General features: G+C 43.0%; 1 protein-coding gene across 3 annotated transcripts in view; it reads left to right on the forward strand.

The window, feature by feature from the left end:
• PIK3AP1 (phosphoinositide-3-kinase adaptor protein 1) overlaps positions 1–19,560 on the forward strand; it is a 133,541-nt gene that overhangs the window by 18,103 nt on the left and 95,878 nt on the right. The window contains exon 1 of one of the 3 annotated variants that reach the window (XM_032135518.2): positions 2,445–2,992. The exons of the other annotated variants lie outside the window; for them this stretch is intronic. Within the exon in view, the coding sequence (XP_031991409.1) occupies positions 2,977–2,992 (16 nt within the window). The 5' untranslated portion in view covers positions 2,445–2,976. Of the gene's footprint in view, positions 1–2,444; positions 2,993–19,560 lie in introns of those variants that run through there. 3 annotated transcript variants of the gene reach the window in all.

Here is a 19,560-nt window from a genome sequence, read left to right on the forward strand (position 1 = left end):
TGCTTGAGGCCAGGAGTTCAAGACCAGCCTGGGCAATGTGGCGGAAACCCTGTCTCTACAAAAAATACAAAAATTAGCTGGACGTGGTGGCATGTGCTTGTGATCCCAGCTACTGGAGAGGCTGTGGTGGGAAGATTGCTCGAGCCCTGGAAGTTGAGGCTGTAGTGAGTTGTGATTGCGGCACTGCACTCCAGCCTGGGAGACAGAGCGAGACCCTGTCTCAAAGAAAAAGAAAAATAAAGGAATATTTAAAAATGCTTTCAGCTAATCAAATGGATTCCAAAATGTTTTCCTAAGTTAATTAACTAATTAATTAATGTTTTCTAGTTTTATTGAGGTATACTTGACAAATAAAAATTGTATATATTCAAAAAATTGTATATATTCAAGGTGTACAAAGTGATTTTTTTATACCTATACTTTGTGAAATGATTATCACAATCAAATTAATTAACACATACATCAGCACACATAGTTACCATTGTGTGTGTGTGTGTGTGTGTGTGTGTGTGTGGTGAGAACACTTAAAGTCTAGTCTTAGCAAATTTCAAGTAAAAAATGTGGTATTATTAACTATAATCACCATGCTGTACATTAGATTCTCAGAGTTTATTCTTTTTTTTTTTTTTTTTGAGACGGAGTCTCGCTCTGTCATCAAGCTGGAGTGCAGTGGCGTGATCTCGGCTCACTGCAACCTCCGCCTCCAGGGTTCAAGCGATTCTCCTGCCTCAGCCTCCTGAGTAGCTGGGACTACAGGCACGTGCCAACACGCCCAGCTAATTTTTGTATTTTTAGTAGAGTTGGGGTTTCACCATGTTGGCCAGGATGGTCTCGATGTCTTGACCTCATGATCCTCCCGCCTCGGCCTCCCAGACTGCTGGGATTACAGGCATGAGCCACTGCGTCTGAGTTTATTCATCTTAAAACTGAAAGTTCAACTCTTTGACCAGCATCTCCCCAAGTCCCCCTCTTTACCCCTGTCCCTGGTAAACACCGTTGTATTCTCTGCTTCTATGAGTTCAACTTTTTTGGATTCCACATATAAGTGAGATCATACTGTGTTTGCCTTCCTGTATCTGGGTTATTTCACTTTGCATAATGTCCTCCAGGTTCATCCACATTGTCACAAATGGCAAGATTTTCTTCTTTCTTACAGCTGAAAAATATTCCATTGTGTAACTTTTTTTAATTTAAAAAGAAACTTTTTTCTGAAATAATTTGTGTTCATCATAATGTTAAAGAAGAAAAAAACCCCTGTAAGTTCTAATTTTTCCCCTTTTATAAATAATATGGCAATAAATGTTCATATAGCTTCATGCCTAAATCTTTGTGAATCTCTGTTAATTTCCTCTGGATCATACTGCTATAGAGCCACCAGAGACAGGGTTGCAAGCCTGCTCTCAGCATCTCCCCACCCTCCCCCATGCAACCTGAATCTACCGCCTTCCTTACTGCTATTTATTTTATTTTATTCCCTTTATGCTTGGTTCAGTCTGTTGTTTACATTTGCAGTTTCTTTTGCAAAGATAGTCGTATGGAGAACGTGTACCCTCCTCCCCTCAGGGAAACAGTTCATAAGAAGATGAATGCTTTTTATGACAGTTACCCTGTGTAATGCATCGGGTGTTTTACATGTATTTATTCCTCCCACAACCCCGAGTGCACAGATGGTTTCAGCGCCATTTTGCAGATGAGAAAACTAAGGTTCAGAGAGGTTAAATGATTGGGGTAAGCACTGGAACTCACTTTGGAACACAGGGCCTTTGGGCCTAGAAAGCTTACACTTGGCCTTGTTTCTCCCCTAAGTCTTCCCTCTCCACCCTCCTCTTCCACACTGAGACAAAGAATGAAGAATGCTCAAAAAAGAGAAAGGATCAGAGAAAATGACGCTTCCCTGAGTGCTCCAGGCCATAAATTTCCAAGTCAGGCTGAGCATTGGCAATTTCCCTGCACTATGTTTAAAATGTGGATACCTGGGCCGCACCCCAGACCTACTGAATAGGAATCTCTAGAGGTTTGTCCTGGGAATATGAATTTCAAAAAACCTTCAAGTTGGTTCTGTTCTGCAGCCCAGCTTTGAGCTTTGCTCCATGCCTGGTGTCTTGTCTTTTGGTTTTTGGGTCACAGGAGCCCGTGATAGCTCAGGCCCTGTGGTCTGTTACAGGCTATTATGGGCTGTTATGGGCAGGTCATGACTCAGTAGTCCCAAGGGGCTCAGAGCTTGGCCTTGGCACGTCACAGGCAGCAGCCCTGAGAGAAGAGAAGGGAGTCAGACCCTCTGAACAAAGGGGAAGTTGCTGCGCTGTGCTTGGTGTGGTGGCCTCGCAGATGGTAAGTCATGGACGACTTCTGGGGCTTATGGGGCACCTTGCAGGACTAAGGGGAAAATCTAGGCTTGGATCTCTTGAAAGCAATGATTGTGGTGCTGCTGTCCTGCTGCCTGGTGGCTGTGGGCTGTTGGGTTTGCTCTTTCTCTGCTGTGGGTTAAGCCACTCTGCAATTGCCTCCTCCAGGATCCTCCTTAAATACCCCCTGCTGAAGGACGCTTTCTTTTTCTCTTCCTTTTTGAAATGATCTTTTTGATTTGGGGAAGAAGATACCCAGCTGGGATGGTGAAATCCTTCCAATGTCACTAAAAAGCTACAGCCTGTCCAAGAGTCACCTGGGGTTTCCCCTGCCTGATACCCTAACTGCCTTGCAGAATCAGGGGCTGTTCACACTCCTGACTGTGGGTCACTGCCTGCTGCTCCTGGAATAGTTAACGAGGACTAATGCCTACAATAGATTTTGTGCCCATGGAAATTTTCCCTTGAGCCTTCAGAGTCGCCCAGGATTACAGTTTTCCTGCAAAGCCGAGAGCTCTTGGTGGGGTGGTAAACTCGGCCTCTCCTGCTGCTTCGGCGGCCACCCAGAGAGGGCCTTCTCCTGTTCGCGTTACACTTTCATGGTCCCTCAAAGAAGTGTCTGCAAGTCCCTATGTCAACTGTGTTTGGTGAGCCATGGGGAAAAGGGAGTGATGAATGCTGAAATTTCCGCTCGTGTGAGAATTTCAAGTTTGCACCTGTCTCTGTCTGAGTTTTCTAATGTATGCCAGAATGGAAACATCAGATGTAGGAATTTTGTCGGTCAATTTCTTACCCTGTTGTTTCAGTATTTTTTGCATCTCACTTCTCCTGGAACTATTACTAGAAGAGAATAGTAGAATTCAGGAGAGACCTGACATCTGCGTTACCCTCTTTCAAAACCCTTTTATCAACATTATTTCATTTGGCTTGTGCAGCTTCCCTATAAGGCAGATGTTAATGTTATTTCTGTTTTAAAGATGACAAAAACAAGGCCCAGGCAGGTTCAGTGACTTGCCCAAAGATACACATCTGCTTTTCCATTAGGGCTAGGATCAGGGTTGAGGGCCTCCTGTCTTGTAGTCCAAGGCCTGGTTATTGCCTTATGTAGATATCAGAGCCAACTGTTCATCTGATGGTTATTTATTGAGCATCTATTATATTCTCAAGACCCTGTGTTGGGTGCTGATTTAGAGCAGGAAAGACACAGTCACTGCTGTGATGGCATCTACATTCAAAACCAGCGCTATCCAAAAAATGTATAATGTGGGCCATATGTGAAATTTAAAATTTTTTAGCAGCTGCAGTAATTTAAAAAAAGTAAGAAGAAACAAGTAAAATTAATTTTAATGATACAGTTTATGTAATAATATATCTAAAATATTCTCTAATTGATATATAAGCAATATAACAATTATTGAGATATTTTACATCTTTCTTTTATATTTGAAATTTAGTATGTGTTTTGTAGACAACACAGAACTTGAATGTTCAGTAGCCATATGTAGCCAGTGACTACCATATTGGACAGTGAAGCTCAAAAAGAATGTTTACTTTTCAGAGAATAGGAGCCATGTATCAGTTAATATTTTAAATTTTTTTTTTTTTTTGAGACAGAGTTTTGCCCTTGTTTCCCAGGCTGGAGTGCAGTGGCACCATCTCGGCTCACTGCAACCTCCACCTCCTGGGTTCAAGCAATTCTCCTGTCTCAGCCTCCCAAGTAGCTGGGATTACAGGCATGTGCCACCACGCCTGGCTAATTTTGTGTGGTTTTTTTTTTTAGTGGAGATGGGATTTCTCCATGTTGGCCAGGCTGGTCTCGAACTCCCGACCTCAGGTGATCCACCCACCTCAGCCTCCCAAAGTGCTGGGATTACAGGCATGAGCCACCACGCCTGGCCTAATATTTTAATATTTTAAGTGTTAAAAGTACACCTCTTCTAGTTTTTTCATTCATTCATTTATTCAGTCATTTCAAAGGTATTGAATGAGCATCTGCCAAGATATTGATTGAACGTGCTGGAACGTTGTATAACACTGCTTTATTTATTTTACTTATTTATTTATTTATTTATTTTGAGATGGAGTCTTTCTCTGTCACCCAGGCTGGAGTGCAGTGGCGTGATCTCTGCTCACTGCAACCTCTGCCTCCCAGGTTCAAGAAATTCTCTTGCCTCAGCCTCCCGAGTAGCTGGAATCACAGGCGTGCACCACTGCGCCCAGCTTATTTTATTTTATTTTATTTTATTTTATTTTTAATAGAGATGGGGTTTCACCATGTTAGCCAGGCTGGTCTCAAACTCCTGACCTCAGGTGATCCATCTGCCTTGGCCTCCCAAAGTGCTGGGATTACAGGCGTGAGCCACAGCGTCCAGCCTTTCTGACCTTTTTTTCCTTTTTTTTTTTTTTTTTGAGACGGATCTTCACCAGGCTGGAGCATGGGCGACCTGGCTCACTGCAGGTTCTCCTGCCTCAGCCTCCTGCGTAGCTGGGACTACAGGCGCCCACCACCACGCCCGGCTAATTTTTTGTATTCTTAGTAGAGACGGGGTTTCACCGTGTTAGCCAGGATGGTCTCGATCTTCTGACCTCGTGATCCGCCCGCCTCGGCCTCCCAAAGTGCTGGGATTACAGGCGTGAGCCACCGCGCCCGGCCTCTGACCTCTTCTTTCTTGTTTTTCCTTCCCACTCCCCACTTCTTTGTTCCCTTCTGTATTTTGTCACCTGTTTAGCTGTGTTCCCAAGCTCCAGAAATACAGTGTTAGTTGAGACAAAATTGGCTTTGATTAACAATAGAGTTTCTGTCCTCGAAATGACAGCTTACCATCAGAACTAATGAAATGGAGCTCCTGGCAGCCTTTGTGAAGACAGAATCAAACCAGGGTGCTTGTCTGCCCTTCAAAAAATAATGTTTGGCCTTGGGCCGAGTTAAATAGGTTATTGTTGCATCTATGCAATGGAATACCATCCAGACCTCAGAGAGAACCAGGCAGTTCTCTTTGTGTTGATATGGAAAGTCTGCCAGGATTTATAAAAAGAAAAAAACTAAGATACAGAAGAGTGTGTATAGTATAATGTGATTTAGGTATATTTTAAAAAGAAATATATTTATGTTGGTATATGCATTACTTTTTTTCCTGAAAGGATACACAAAAAACTGTTGATAGTGGTTACCTTTGGGTGAATGGAGGACATTTTGAACTTTTTGTTTTAGACATTTCTCCAGTGTTTTAATTTTTCTATGTTCATGTGTTACTTTTTGTTGTTTGTTTGAGACAGGGTCTTGCTCTGTTGCCCAGGCTAGAGTGCAGTGACACCATCACAGCTCACGGAAGCCTCAACCTTCCAGGCTCAAGCAATCCTCTCATCTCAGCCTCTTGAATAGCTGGGACCACAGGTGTGCACCACCATGCCTAGTTAATTAAAAAAAAAATTATTTTGGTAGAGATAGGATCTCACTATGTTGCCCAGGCTAGTCTCGAACTCCTGGACTGAAGCAGTCCTCCCCTTGTCCTCCCAAAGTGTTGTGATGACAGGCATGAGCCACCACACCCAGGCTGTTTTACTTTTAGTTAGGAATTTTGAAGAAAAAAATGATAGAATCTAGAGGAAGATGTTGGGCTTGCACTCAGATAATCGAAGTAGGGTGCACTTCAAGTTAAGTTCGCATGAACAGACTTGGTGGCCTTTTTCCTTAGCTTCATTAGGGTGACGTGATAAGTGGAAGCAATGTGGTATCGGTTTGTGTTATTGCTGTAATGACTGCACTGTCACTCACTCGGGGTGGGCTAATGCCTGTAAAGAGAGAACAGCTACTTATCACTGAGTCATATTTTGACTCTTGTCAAATTTAGGCTGATGTCTTCTTAGGTTACTACAATCTTTATGACAATCAGTAAGAGAATAAGGGTGTGTATTTCCAGATTACAGAAACTGGTTGAGCCACCTGAGGCAATTCACTTGGCCACTCTGGATCTATTTTTGTTCTCTTTAAAATGCTTACAGGGAAAATATGTTGACATCTCAGACATTTACAACCATGAAATTTCTTGATTCCAACTATGTGTGATTTTACATACCTTGCATTTCGTTACTGGGTCTTGATCTAATATTTTTCCAAATCCTATCAAGGTATGGTAGTATATTCATTTCAGCTAACAAACTATCCTTCACAATAGAATTTTAAACGAAACTTTAAATGTGTTAATAATAACTTTTTGTTTATGGACATTAGCTCAAGTTGAGTCTTAGGAGTATATCACATTATACCATTATCTGTGTGGGTATGAAGGAATGTAAGTATTTAACATTTTACATGTACTGTTTACTATGGTCTGCATGAAGATTTATGCATGTGGGTTCATAGAAAGATAATGGGGGCAGAGGAAATGGGGGTAAATATGCATTACAGAATGGGTTTGTTAATTTCCCTGTTATTACAGGATGTTTTCACAGCTTTTCAATTTGGTTTCCACCAGCCATTCACATGACCCAGAGTAGGTCTGAGATGGCCCAGGAAAGAGGATGATTTAATGCCTTAAATGATTCTTGATCTGCCCATTGGAGAAATTATTGAAACCACAATAGGCTTGTCATATGGTCTTCATTCTGGGCAGAAAAATTTCAATTTCAGACAGTTTGGTAAAATTTAGACTGAAATAGGACAATTGGTTTTCTAAGACACAGAAAAATGAACAAAATCAGTAATTGATCAAAATTGCCTGTTCTGTGGGGAAAAATTTGGGGACTTTAAAAATTTTCACTGTTTATGTTTAGAAAAACAATACTGGTCTCTTACTGACAATGTTTTATGTGTGGTAATTGCCTAGTAAATGGTGGTTGGATGGATGACTGGAGGAGTGAGTATATTCATGAATTATTATCCATTTTCCTAACTCTTGGGACCATTTTGAATGTCTCAGTTGCAGAAAAGATGTCCCTCCCATGAGCATCCTGTGTAGGGGCTTGATGCCCTTTGGACTGTCAACCATTTCCATGGAGCAAATTTGTCTTCGGTAACATAGGGTGTTTCTAAACAGAAAATTACTCTTCAAGTTCAAACAAGAGCCTACACAGCACATGTATTTTTCTGTGTCCATAGTTAAAAATGTGCCAGATACAACAACCTGTCCCACAGAAGAATTGAGTATGCCAATCTAGGAGCTAGTTAACAATGGGAATTGTTTGTTCCTTGGGATATATATAGGTCTGTCTCTGCAGAGATTAAATTGGCTGTGTCTTTTCTTTTTTAAAAGGAGAGCATAAAAGTGAGGCAATCTATAGAGTTTTGGAGGAAACCTCTAGAATTGGCTTAGTCATTTTGGGAATTCCTTGGTACTTTTTCTTCTGGGTTTATAACTTCTGAATATGTGCATCTTCTCCATCACCATTAAGAAGTCAGCCCATCTTAGATTCTTATGTAAGAAAATGCTGGTTGAATGTGCCTATTTTGTCTACCAACTTGCCTGTTGCACAGACTGCTGGTTTACTCTCCAACATCTGATAACACAGGAAATAGCGGGGGAGGCTGACGATGAAATGAAAATGCTCTACTTTTAAATTAGACTAAAATAAGTTTCTTTTTAACGTAAAGCTAATGTTTGAGGCTGTAGTTGTAGTTAAAGCTTGCAATAAGATAAGAAGGACGTTCATCATAACTAGCAGATAGAATAATATTAGCACTAGCTGTTGACTCGGCTTTTAGAGCATGTGAAATGTGGGAAAACATTTCTGCTGCAGGATCTGGCGTTTAGGATTCCAAACGGAACCAACCCGTTAACTTGTTCTGAACCAGGGTTTTCCTTTTATTTTCTAATATTTTCTGAATATCCTTGCTCAAAGCTTGGGTTTGTTGCCAGAAACGGTCTCTGACTGTGATTGTATTTTTGTGTTATAGATTTTTTTCCGGAAAAATGTAATGCTGAAATAACTGTATAGTTATTTGGCAGCCTAAATATTTATTTTTATTTTGTAGTCACTTTGAATTAGGAGTCCCTGTAGGTTATAGAAATCCTTTAAATAGTGTTTTGCCCTAGTCTTTCCCATGGTCCAGGGTATGCATGTGATTAAAACTTGCCCATACTCTGCAAAACAATCTAGCTTTAGAGTCTTTGATGGGGAAACAGAGACAAGAAGCCATTGAGTCAACAAGATGGAAATATGGAATATGAACATTAGAAAAGGGCCAGTGCAGCACTTTGGGAGGCTGAGGCTGGAGGATTGCTTGAGCCCAGGAGTTTGAGACCAGCCTGGGCAATATAGCAAGACCTCTATCTCTACAAAAATAAAGTAAAATAATTATCTAGGTGTGGTGGCATGCGCCTGTGGTCCCAGCTACTTGAGAGACTGAGGTGGGAGGATCCCTTGAGCTCAGGAATCCAAGACTTCAGTGAGCTAGGACAGCGCCACTGCACTCCAGCCTAGGCAACAGAGGGAGACCCTGAAAAAAATAAAGAAAGAAAGAAAGAAAGAAAGGAGGGAGAGAAGGGAAGGGAGGGGGAGGGGGGGGGGGGGGAGGGGGGGGGGGGGGGGGAGGGAAAAGGAAACTTTGGGATCATCTGGACTAATCCCTTTAGTTTAAAATGAACAAAGTAGGACCCAGAGGGGTTAGATGACTTGCCCAATATTAGTAAGTGGCACAGATGAGACTATAAATTTATGTTTATATTCATCAAATATTTATTGAGTTTATGGAGTGTCTGCCATGGGTGCAGCACTGTGCAAGATCCAGGGGAGACTTGATGAAAAAGTCAGATGCACCCCCTGCTGTTGTGAAGTTTATGCGTCCTAGCAGGAGAGGGACACTAAACAGCCAGTTACACTATTAATTACTTAATGCCAGGAGTATCCAGAGGTATGAAGGATGCTCCCTTTGAATCATAAAGCAGACCTGTGATATCATGGGGGCCTCTTTGATAGGTCCTTACAGCATCCTTTAAAGAAAAAAAATGACTGTCCTGAGCAACCATCTTGAAAAAGAGAAGAAAAGGCCCAGCTTGTAATTATGGCAAATGTTACCTGCTTGGCTATTTAATGGTATCCTAGAGCCCAGGTTAACTATGGCTTTCAGGCAGGGCAGTCATTTTTTCAGAGTAGTAATTAGGGCTATCTAAACTTTTAGAGTAGCTTTATTCAAGCACTCAATTTTAAAATTAACATTTTGCTTCTTAAGTTTGTAGACAGCAGTGATGCTGATGTGCATATATTAATATGTTCCCGCAGTTTGCAGATTTTACATTCTAAATGTGTGTCTATTGCAAAGTAATAAGGATCAATATAAAATTCTGCACAGAGTCCAACAGATGCACAAGAACAGGATAAAGGGATATGTATTTTAAGAGTAGCATATGTAAGATCTGGTGGCTTTAGTTGAAGACATGAGTCAACAGAGCAATGTCACTTCCAAGAAAGTGTTACGTGAAGGTTTATGAACAGAAGTATTGGCATCAGAGAAGAAGCTCTTCCTCTACCTTGCATTTGTCAGCTTATCTGGAGAAGTATTCAACATTTCAGTGGCAGGCTGACCGAGGAGTGCACACACAAATCATCCATCCATCCATCCATCCATCCATCCATCCATCCATCCATCCACTCGTCTATCTATCCAGCTATTCATCTTTCCGTCTATCCATCCAGTTATCCATCCGTCCGTCCATCTGTCCAGCCATCCATTCATTTATTCGCCCGTTTTGTTTATTGTCCCTTTAACAGAATGGAAGCCTCCCTCAGAAGAGCAGGGTGGGGTGGGAAGTTGGGGGGATTGCTCACTGCTGTCTTCCTGGGGCCTGTAACAGTACTTGACATGGCAGGCCCTCGATAAATTGTTGAATGATTGAATAGAATGAATGTGAGAATTTCAAATTCTGTCAGATGAGAAATAGTTGAAGGAAGTGAACTTGTTGTAAAGAAAAGAAGTTTTATTGGAGCCACGAGAACTATCATTAGAGTTTTGAAGGCCTGTCACATGGAAGAGCAGAGGTGCAGGACCTTTTCTATGTTTCTACAGTGGACAGGGCAAGGAGCAATGGATGAAAACTGCAACAATGGCAGGAATGGCAACAAGGCAGGTTTAGGAAGCCCTCATAATCTGAAGACAACTGATCCTGGGAAAAGCTCACTTAAGGTGGATACAATTAAGCCTGGGTCAAAATTTCATAGTAAATACAAAAATAAATTTTTGATTGGGAATTTTATTTTGAAAAACAAAACTAAACATAAAGAAAATAAGTTTGTTTATTATATTAACACAGTTTTGATTATAATTTCAGCTATAGGCTAATTTTGCAGTCAAATGCTCTGCCACTGAGCTATACCCCTTTTATAGGCTAATTCTAAAACCCCATAAGGACTAAATCAATTGTTGTTAGGTTTTGTACAGGAGGGGTTGAGTACACTTTTATGACATAATTTTATGCTAAAACAATGTAACATTTCTGTCTTTTTTTTCTTTTTTTGGAAACGGAATCTTGCTCTGTCAGAGTAAGCTGGAGTGCAGTGGCGATCTCGGCTCACTACAACCTCCAGCTCCCTGGTTCAAGCGATTCTGCTGCCTCAGCCTCCCAAGTAGCTGGGATTACAGGCATGCACCACCATGCCCAGCTAATTTTTATATTTTTAGTAGAGATGGGGTTTCACCATGTTGGCCAGGATGGTCTTGTGATCCGCCCGCCTTGGCCTCCCAAAGCGCTGGGATTACAGGCGTTCACGCCATTCTCCTGCCTCAGCCTCTCCGAGTAGCTGGGACTACAGGCGCCCGCCACCACGCCCGGCTAATTTTTTGTATTTTTAGTAGAGACGGGGTCTGACCTCGTGATCCGCCCGCCTTGACCTCCCAAAGTGCTGGGATTACAAGCGTGAGCCACCGCGCCCGGCCTTCACATTTGGTTTTTTAAAACAGCTATATTGAAATATGATTCACAACACATTTGACTTTTACAATTTTCTTAAGGCGTCCTCTTAACCACCATGTAATCTTACTTGATTTTGATTATGGGAAAGCATCTGTATGGGTTTTCTTCTGTCCAGTAGGTAACCTCTCTAACTGTCAGCAGCTTTACTTGTGATAAAGTTTTCCAACATCACTTTCATCAACTTCAAAAAATTTCTCTTTTGCAAAATCTAGAATTACCCTGTAAAACCAAATCACACTGCATTCATAGTTTATTGTGGAGAAATCATAAATCTGGGAGAGACTAAGCGACAAAAATATGACTTGATGGATGAAAACATGCACCAAGATTAAGCAAGCAGAGATGTTTAAGTAGGGACTGATTTCATAAATGAGCATTTTTTTGTTAGTAAATAATTTTATGTTATAAAACATTTACCTTCCCAATGGGAACCATAACTATGGGAACTTGAAATAGGAATACTCAGAAAATGATAAGAGTTAGGAGCCACTAACATGGGTTAAGTGTCCCAAGCTTCACTTCACCAAGCAAAGAATGAAAGGAATGAATATCCTGGCACATCTGTAATTCATTCTATTTGGTAGACCAGTTGGGAAATTCTGCCATCAGTGATGGAATCCTGAGTTAAAACAATCTTGATGGGCTGGAACACTGGCCCCAGTCCAACGTATAACATTTAACTAAGTTAAGTGTTGAATTATTGCAATTAGGTCCCAAGCCTTGCCCACTACCTCCCCACTCCAAGAAAAAAATAAAAATAAAGCCCAACTGTACAATCATAGCATGGCAAAGGGAAAGGCTTGGCTTCCACAGTGTACATGAAAAAGAGCTCAAGTTCTGAGATGACCACATGCTCAGTATGAATCAGCAAGGGGCACAATTGCTCTAAGATGCATCTTGAGTTTCCCTTGGCCATATAGTAAGATATAACATTCTTTCTTGTATTATACGCAAACTCCATTTACCCATCTGGAGTTGCTGTTTGCAGGAGGTAGGGAGAGTGGGGAGTTAGTTTGAGGGTTTGGGGGAGGTACAGATAAGCCACAGCTGTCTCCATGTGAGGCCTGCTTTGGAAGGCCAATGTATTGCTTTGTGCTTGTTTGCTTGGAAGGAAGGAACTCCAACCTGGGAAAAAGAGGAATTAAGCAAGCTATGGGCAGGGAAGGGGTGCAGTTGGTCCTCAGAGATACCTGGAGCCAAGGACTTGAACTCCATGGAGTTACCTCTTCACTTCTCATTTCTGTGTCTCCGAATATTGGCGTCATTCTCTCTGATGAGTCATCTCCAAGAAGAAGAATTACAGCCCCTAGGAGCTTCCATACCTCACGTCTTCCAACTCCAACCCTAAAGAGGAAGCAATATTTATCCTCTCTGGCCCCAAATTAAAAAATCTCAGGGTAGGATCTAATTGGTCAGGTGCCTTACTCTAGACTGATTAACTGTGGCCAGGAGATTAGAAGACTATGATTGGTCCACTCTGGTAGCCTGGAGTGTGGGCTTTCTAAAAACTTGGCAGCTGCCATTCACACCACTTAGTGAATGTGGAGGGGTCAAGATTTTCCCAAAAGGAGATTGCTGTTCTTATCAAGCAATACAAAGATGAGCGATCTGGAAACATGCCTGGGCCTGAGGAATAGAGGAAAGAACTGGGAGTGTTTAATTATGGACTTTTGGGCTGGGCGCAATGGTTCACACCTATAATTCCAGCACTTTGGGAGCCAAGGTGAATTACATGAGCCCAGGAATCTAAGACTAGCCAGGGAAACATAGTCAGATCCCATCTCTACAAAAAAAATAAAAAATTAGCTGGGCATGGTGGTGCACACCTATAGTCCCAGCTACTCCAGAGGCTGAGGTGGGAGGATCACTTGAGCCCAGGAGATCAAGGCTGCAGTGAGCTGTGATTGCACCACTGCACTTCTCTCCAGCCTGGGTGACAGAGCGAGACTTGGGGTGGGGTGGAACTGAGGCACAGAGGCTCAGCATTGACAAATGACCTGCCCAAGGATACTCAACTGGTTAGAATCAAAAGCCCCAGGCCTCCAACACTGAACTCAGAGTTTCATCCTCTATACTTTGCTGTCTTCCTAAAGAAGAAAATACCAAGGAGATACGTGGTAATTACCTTCAAACATGTGAAGGACTTTTATGCGGAAATAAGAACAGTGTTGTCTGAAGATGCTCTGAAGGGCAGATTAGGATTCCTGGACAGTAGTAACAGAGAACAGAATTCTACTAGATTTAAGGGAGAACACTGACATCTGGAATGGCCATGTCAGGCAAGGCTGGAGGCTGGAGCCTGGGCAGGTGGCTGCTGCCTTCTTTCAGGGGAGAGGTGCTGTGGGCCTGCGGTGAGCAGGGGCAGTGAATAAGGAGAAGGAGGAACACTTTGGAGGGGTAAAAAGCAGACAGGACCAGCAGGACATGGTGCATGATTGTGGGGTAGAGGGAGGACGGAGAACTCAGTGGGTGAGTTCAGTTCCTAAGCATGGAAGTTGCCTGCTGTGGGACTGGCATGTACATAGAATCTGCAAAATAAGAAAGGGCTTTCAATGGGGTGGACAGTTGAAAACTTCATGGAGAGGATGACACTGAAAGAAAGGATTGGATTTTAAGAGGGTTGGAGGCTTTTTTGTTTTTTTTTTTGAGACAGAGTCTCGCTCTGTTGCCCAGGCTGGAGTGCAGTGGTGCGATCTCGGCTCACTGCAAGCTCTGCCTCCCGGGTTCAAGCCATTCTCCTGCCTCGGCCTCCTGAGTAGCTGGGACTACAGGCGCCCGCCACCACGCCCGGCTAATATTTTTTTGTATTTTTAGTAGAGACAGGGTTTCACTGTGTTAGCCAGGATGGTCTCGATCTCCTGGCCTCATGATCCGCCCACCTCGGCCTGCCAAAGTACTGGGATTACAGGTGTGAGCCACCACACCCGGCCAAGAAGGTTGGATTTTAAGAGGCATTGGTAAGGATGAAAGGGAAAGACATTCCAGGACGAGGGAACTCCATGGGCAAGGCACAGGGAGAGGAAAGCAGAGGATGCGTTTGCATTTGAGCTGAGAAGTGGCCTGAGTGTGGGATAGTGGGGAAAAATGATTATGAAGGTTATATTGAGTCAGTGAAAGAAGAACCTTCAACATCAGGATGTGGTAAGAGCCTTACCCATTTTATCTCAGAGGGCCTTCTGTTGCCTGGGACAGCAATGTGACCAAAACGGCATTTGGAGAAACTATGGAAATGGTCCAGCTAAAGGGCTGTCTTTCATTCTTTAGTCGGTTGGATGTAGAGATAAGAACATGTAGATCCTACCTATGTGAAAGATGGGGGGTGGGGGTAATGCGTATGTTAATTAGCCAGATCTAGCCACTTTATGATGCATACATACTTTCTTTACTTTTTTTTTTTTTTTTTTGAGACAGAGTCTTGCTCTATCACCCAGGCTGGAGTGCAGTGGCACGATCTCAGCTCACTGCACCCTCTGCCTCCTGGGTTGAAGTGATTCTCCTGCCTCAGCCTCCTGAGTAGCTGGGACTACAGGCATGTGCCACAATGCCAGCTAATATTTGTATTTTTAGTAGAGATGGGATTTCACCATGTCGGCCAGGCTGGTCTCGAACTCCTGACCTCAAGTGATCCACCTGCCTTGGGCTACCAAACTGCTGGGATTATAGGCGTGAGCCACCACGCCCGGCCTAATGTGTGCATATTTTTAAACATCATGGTGTACATGATAAATATATGTAATTTTTATGTTTTAATTAGAAAATTAATTTTAGAAAGAAATGAAAGCCATGTTATAAACATTTTCTGAGGAATATATCATAGCACATTTCCATGGGCTCATATTTTATTGAGATAGTATCAAGTTCCTGTGACATCTTATCCTCACCCTTTGATTCTTATCACCAACCCCCTTTACTATCACTATTTACGAACTATAGAGGGCTCAGGTGGTGTGTTTTTGCAAGTCCTTGTCTTCATCCTGGGTGGGGAATGACATTGGCTGGGAGGAGCAAAAGGCCCTGAAGTGCCTGTTGAATCAACAGTGAAAATGCCATGAGGTGCTTGCGGGCAGGTGGGTGAGTTGTTTGTCCTTAAATCTGCAATAGCCCCCCCCGGCACATAAACATAACGTTGAAGAGAAAGAGTGTGCTTACTCTGCCAAGGCTTCTTCAAGGGAAATTTCCTGTCCCCAACCCCTTCATGCCTCCCCATCAGATTTGCTCCAAACCAGCTCTGTGAATAAGTCACCCTAACTAGCTTCCCAACTGTTGCCTACCCAGATGCCACTCCAGGCTCAGGCCTTAGGATAAAGCAGGGACAGGGCTGATGGCAGAGAGGGATGGGCAGGCTCCATGTGCAGTTCACGTGGAGGAAGGAAGAGCAGTGGTGAGTTCCACAGAGCAGGAAGAGAAGGAAGGGTGGGTCTAGTGTTTACATGCTTCCCTGAGTTGTGGAGGAAGTTAGTGCACAAGGTCTTTAATGCAGGCATGAGGGTGGTTAGGGCCTCAATGGATGGTGGCCTTGGGATTAGAAAGCAAGAGATACGTGTACGAGATTTAGGAGGGAAATTCAATGGGAAAAATAGAGAAAGCAGGACAAGAAGATAAGATTTTGAGCGTGGGTGACTGGAAGAATGAAGTCACTGAGAGAAATGATAGTCTACAAGGGGCAGCTAATTTTGGAGGAGAGTTGGGCATTCACTGTCAGGAGTGCTGATCTGGTAATGATGACACAACCCAAAATCACTGCAGAGTGGACTTTTGGAAGTGTGAGATTGGCATTCACGGGGTGGGCCTGGACAAATGGATGTGCTCCTTAATTCACTGTTTATCAAACACCCACCATGGACCAGGCTCTGTGCTAGGGATGCAAAATCAAAGAAGGCTCCAATTCATCCTTGAAAGGAGGAGATCTTAATCAGAGTCATCAAACAGAGATCAAGAGATCAGTTTCTAAAACGCAGAGGGAAAAAGGAGTGTTCAAGGCAGTGGCTTTCAAAGGCACAGCCTGGGCACACCCACCTCCATCCATCCTGCCCTTCACAGGGCAGAGCAGGTCCATGTGGGATCCATGTTGAAATTTTATGTATTTTTGCTGCAAATGTTAATGAACCAAGTTGGTTTGGGTTTGCATTCTCGATGTTGAGTGGAAGAGATATGACGCACAGCTGCACATGCAGTCTGCAGGAACCTGACTGTGCTGTCTCTGGTATTTAATAGAGGATGGTCGGGGCATAAAGTAGTCCTAGTCAAGCAGCCGCACAATGCTGAGGGCTGACTGGGTGAATATCATGAAAGCTACGGGTGCTCTTATGAATACTGTGAAATGCTGTTATATTCTTAAGAGGCTGGGAGAAAATCTGTATCTTTTTTGTCTCTCTCCTTTATCCCACCGCCCAAGTCCATCCAACTCAAATTCTGTTACCTGTGGTTTCTCTTTGCTCTGGACTCCTGTGGAGCTCATTTGCGGTACACCCACGGGTAACACTCATTTATCGAATCATCTCCTGAATTCCAGTTTGGTTCCCGAGCTAGAGTGTGTAAGTCTGGTAGGGGCAGGGCCCACATATTATTATTCTGTGGGATTTTCCTTTCGCTTAGCACATTGTGGGCTCTCAGAGATCTTAGTAAATGCTGTTTAGTTGGTTGGCTGTTGGGTTGAAGTCTTGGAGCACAGATATTTTAGTTAGTTCTCCGTTGAAGCAGCTTTGGAACAGAGTGATTAAATTACTGTCTAGTTAGGGTGACAGTCATTATCTGACACAAATATGCATTGACTGCCTACATCCTGAATTGTGAAGGAAAAAAATGTTCAGAACACTCATGATCTAAATAAAGCGTCAAATGCAGTTTCATATTTGCTTCAGGTGCTTCTGCTGCCCTCCCACTAATATGTATTTATTAAACACTCCTTGAATTTAGTGAGGACTTGGTGCTATATGGGACGTGGCAGAGGGATTACAGATTCTGTAGCAAAGACAGGCCCTGCTGTCCAGGGTCTCAGGAGCTCAGCCAGTGTGTGGGCATTAGTCTGTTGGTGGCTAGTTTCAGCATCTGGGACTTAACTACTCAGCAGGGATGGACACACATGTCATCCCTGCAGATGCCTCCATGCTCTGCCCTGTGTTATCAGAATTAACTCTTTAGTTCCCTACTGCTGCATTGGATCAGGACATGCGGACATGGACCCTTGATATGAAGGAACTCAGTTGGCCAAAGCTGCAAGCCTAAGATTCAGACCAGGGCAGGCCAGAACTCTAATCCTGGCTCTAGTCACCAGCTCTGGGTTGTGGGGCAAGACTTTCATAGGCTTCATTTCAGTTATGGGTAAAATGCAGTGAAAATGCCCACCTCGCAGGGCCGTGGGAGATGTAACTGAGATGGTGAATGGAGACACATCTCCCCTCTTTCCTTGCCACCACCTTCCTCACCCACGGCTCATGTCTGCTATTTCATCAGCATTGGCTACCAGCCCAACTATGGCTCCAGGGGCTGTGGGCAGATGAAGATGGTTTGTGTCCTTCCTTGCCCAACCACAGCCTGGCTGCCTCTGCTCCTCCCAGCTTTGTGGACCTGAACAATGAAGTCCCAGGATGGGGGAGATTTGGAGGTGCTCTCTCTTTGCCTAGTTCACACCAGCGATGGGTTTGTGCGTCTTGAATTTGATGACCACTGGAATGACCACTCCCAAACCATGCAAGGATCATTTTAGATTTGACACTGGTTATCTAAGGAACTCTAAAAAAGAAAATCACAACATAAATAACTCATAAGCTGAATTTTGTGGCTTTTGTAGATATATTTATTTATGTTTTTCAAAAGCAGTAGTAAGTTTACAGAAGATACCCAAAACATTCTTTGCTTCCTTCCACCACAAAAGCCACACATCTGCATCATTTCTAGGAGGCTGTGTTGGGGAGATTGTGACCTTCCTACCGATCTTTTAAAAAAAACAAACACAAACAAAAAACCAAGAATCTGGTGTTGGTTGCAATGCATGTATTGGTTCAACTCCTATAAAAGGATTTTATCCTTATCCTCAGCTTGTCTTGTTAATTGGCAACATCTATCAGAGAGTGCTGCCTCAACTGCTCTGATCTTTAATTTCTGTGATCTTACTTAGGTTTTCCATTGCTGATGGTTCTTGGTGAAGTTTTTTTTAAATTTCAATATGGAATATATTTGGTTGGCTCTTATCTTTTCCAACAATTTGGAAGGTACCCATTCTGTCTTAAGTTCTGCCAATTCCACCTCAGAGTTTTTCTTAAGATTGCCAGCACAGGTTCATTGGTCTTTGAATGCACTGGGATGTTCTTTCTGATTATTTCTGCAAACTCTCTCCAGTAACTCAGTGGCATAGGTCTGCCTCTCCCCCTGCAGCGTGGTCCAGGCTGCCTTGGACAGTGGAACACATTGTACAGCACAGCCTGTCTGCTCCCAGATCAGACTTTGTTGGTGAATCAAGACATCTTGTCTCACTGAGCTGGGCCTTAGCCTCAGCACAAACCTCGCTCAGGGGGATGGCCATCCACTGCTGTTCCACTAGAGTTGGCACCCGGGAGGAAACCAGCATGCCATTCCTGGGCTAGCGTTTTTCTTGTATATATTATCACACTTAATATGCAAGACTTCTCACTTCTGGGTATGTAAGATACTTTGGCAACTATTTGGAAACAACCCACTCCTTGCTCACATTGCCTAACTAGCTATGCCAATGGTCTTTAATAGAAAAGAATGGCTGAGAAGCTTTAAGAATGGCTTCTTTTTGCTCTACACAATGCCTAACTGTTAGGAGCATTTAGGGGAGCTTTCTTTGTCATTTGGGGTGGAATTCAGCCCTATCTCCTAAGTGGCAGAATGGTACTGGAACTAAGTCAGGGCGTTTTCAGAAATCTCAAAATAAATGCCCTGTGGTGAGGCCTACCAGGTCTTAATAATAAAAGTGGTAGACTATTAGCCATCAGTCTAATTCAAGTGTCCAGACTGGAGTTATTAAAATGAGTAGCACAGCCATGTGACCAGCATTACTTCCTATATATAGACACAATCTTGAATGTTTATTCGGAGGAAATGGATTACAATTTCCCTGACGTTTGGACATAAAACATCTGCCATCCTATGAATTAGAAAAGTAATGAGGTCTTGGATGATGTGTCACTTATCTTTATTAAATGCAGCTCTCAGCACATGGTAGCATCTAGTGCTCAATAAATGCTTGATGAGTGAATTAAATGAATGGACTATCACTACATCATAGTTCGGCTGTAAATACATAGAATAAAATGATTTGGCTTATGGAAAATTACTTGATTTTA

The sequence above is a fragment of the Hylobates moloch genome, unplaced genomic scaffold, assembly GCF_009828535.3.
Source record: "Hylobates moloch isolate HMO894 unplaced genomic scaffold, HMol_V3 SCAFFOLD_3, whole genome shotgun sequence".
Classification (NCBI taxonomy): domain Eukaryota; kingdom Metazoa; phylum Chordata; class Mammalia; order Primates; family Hylobatidae; genus Hylobates; species Hylobates moloch.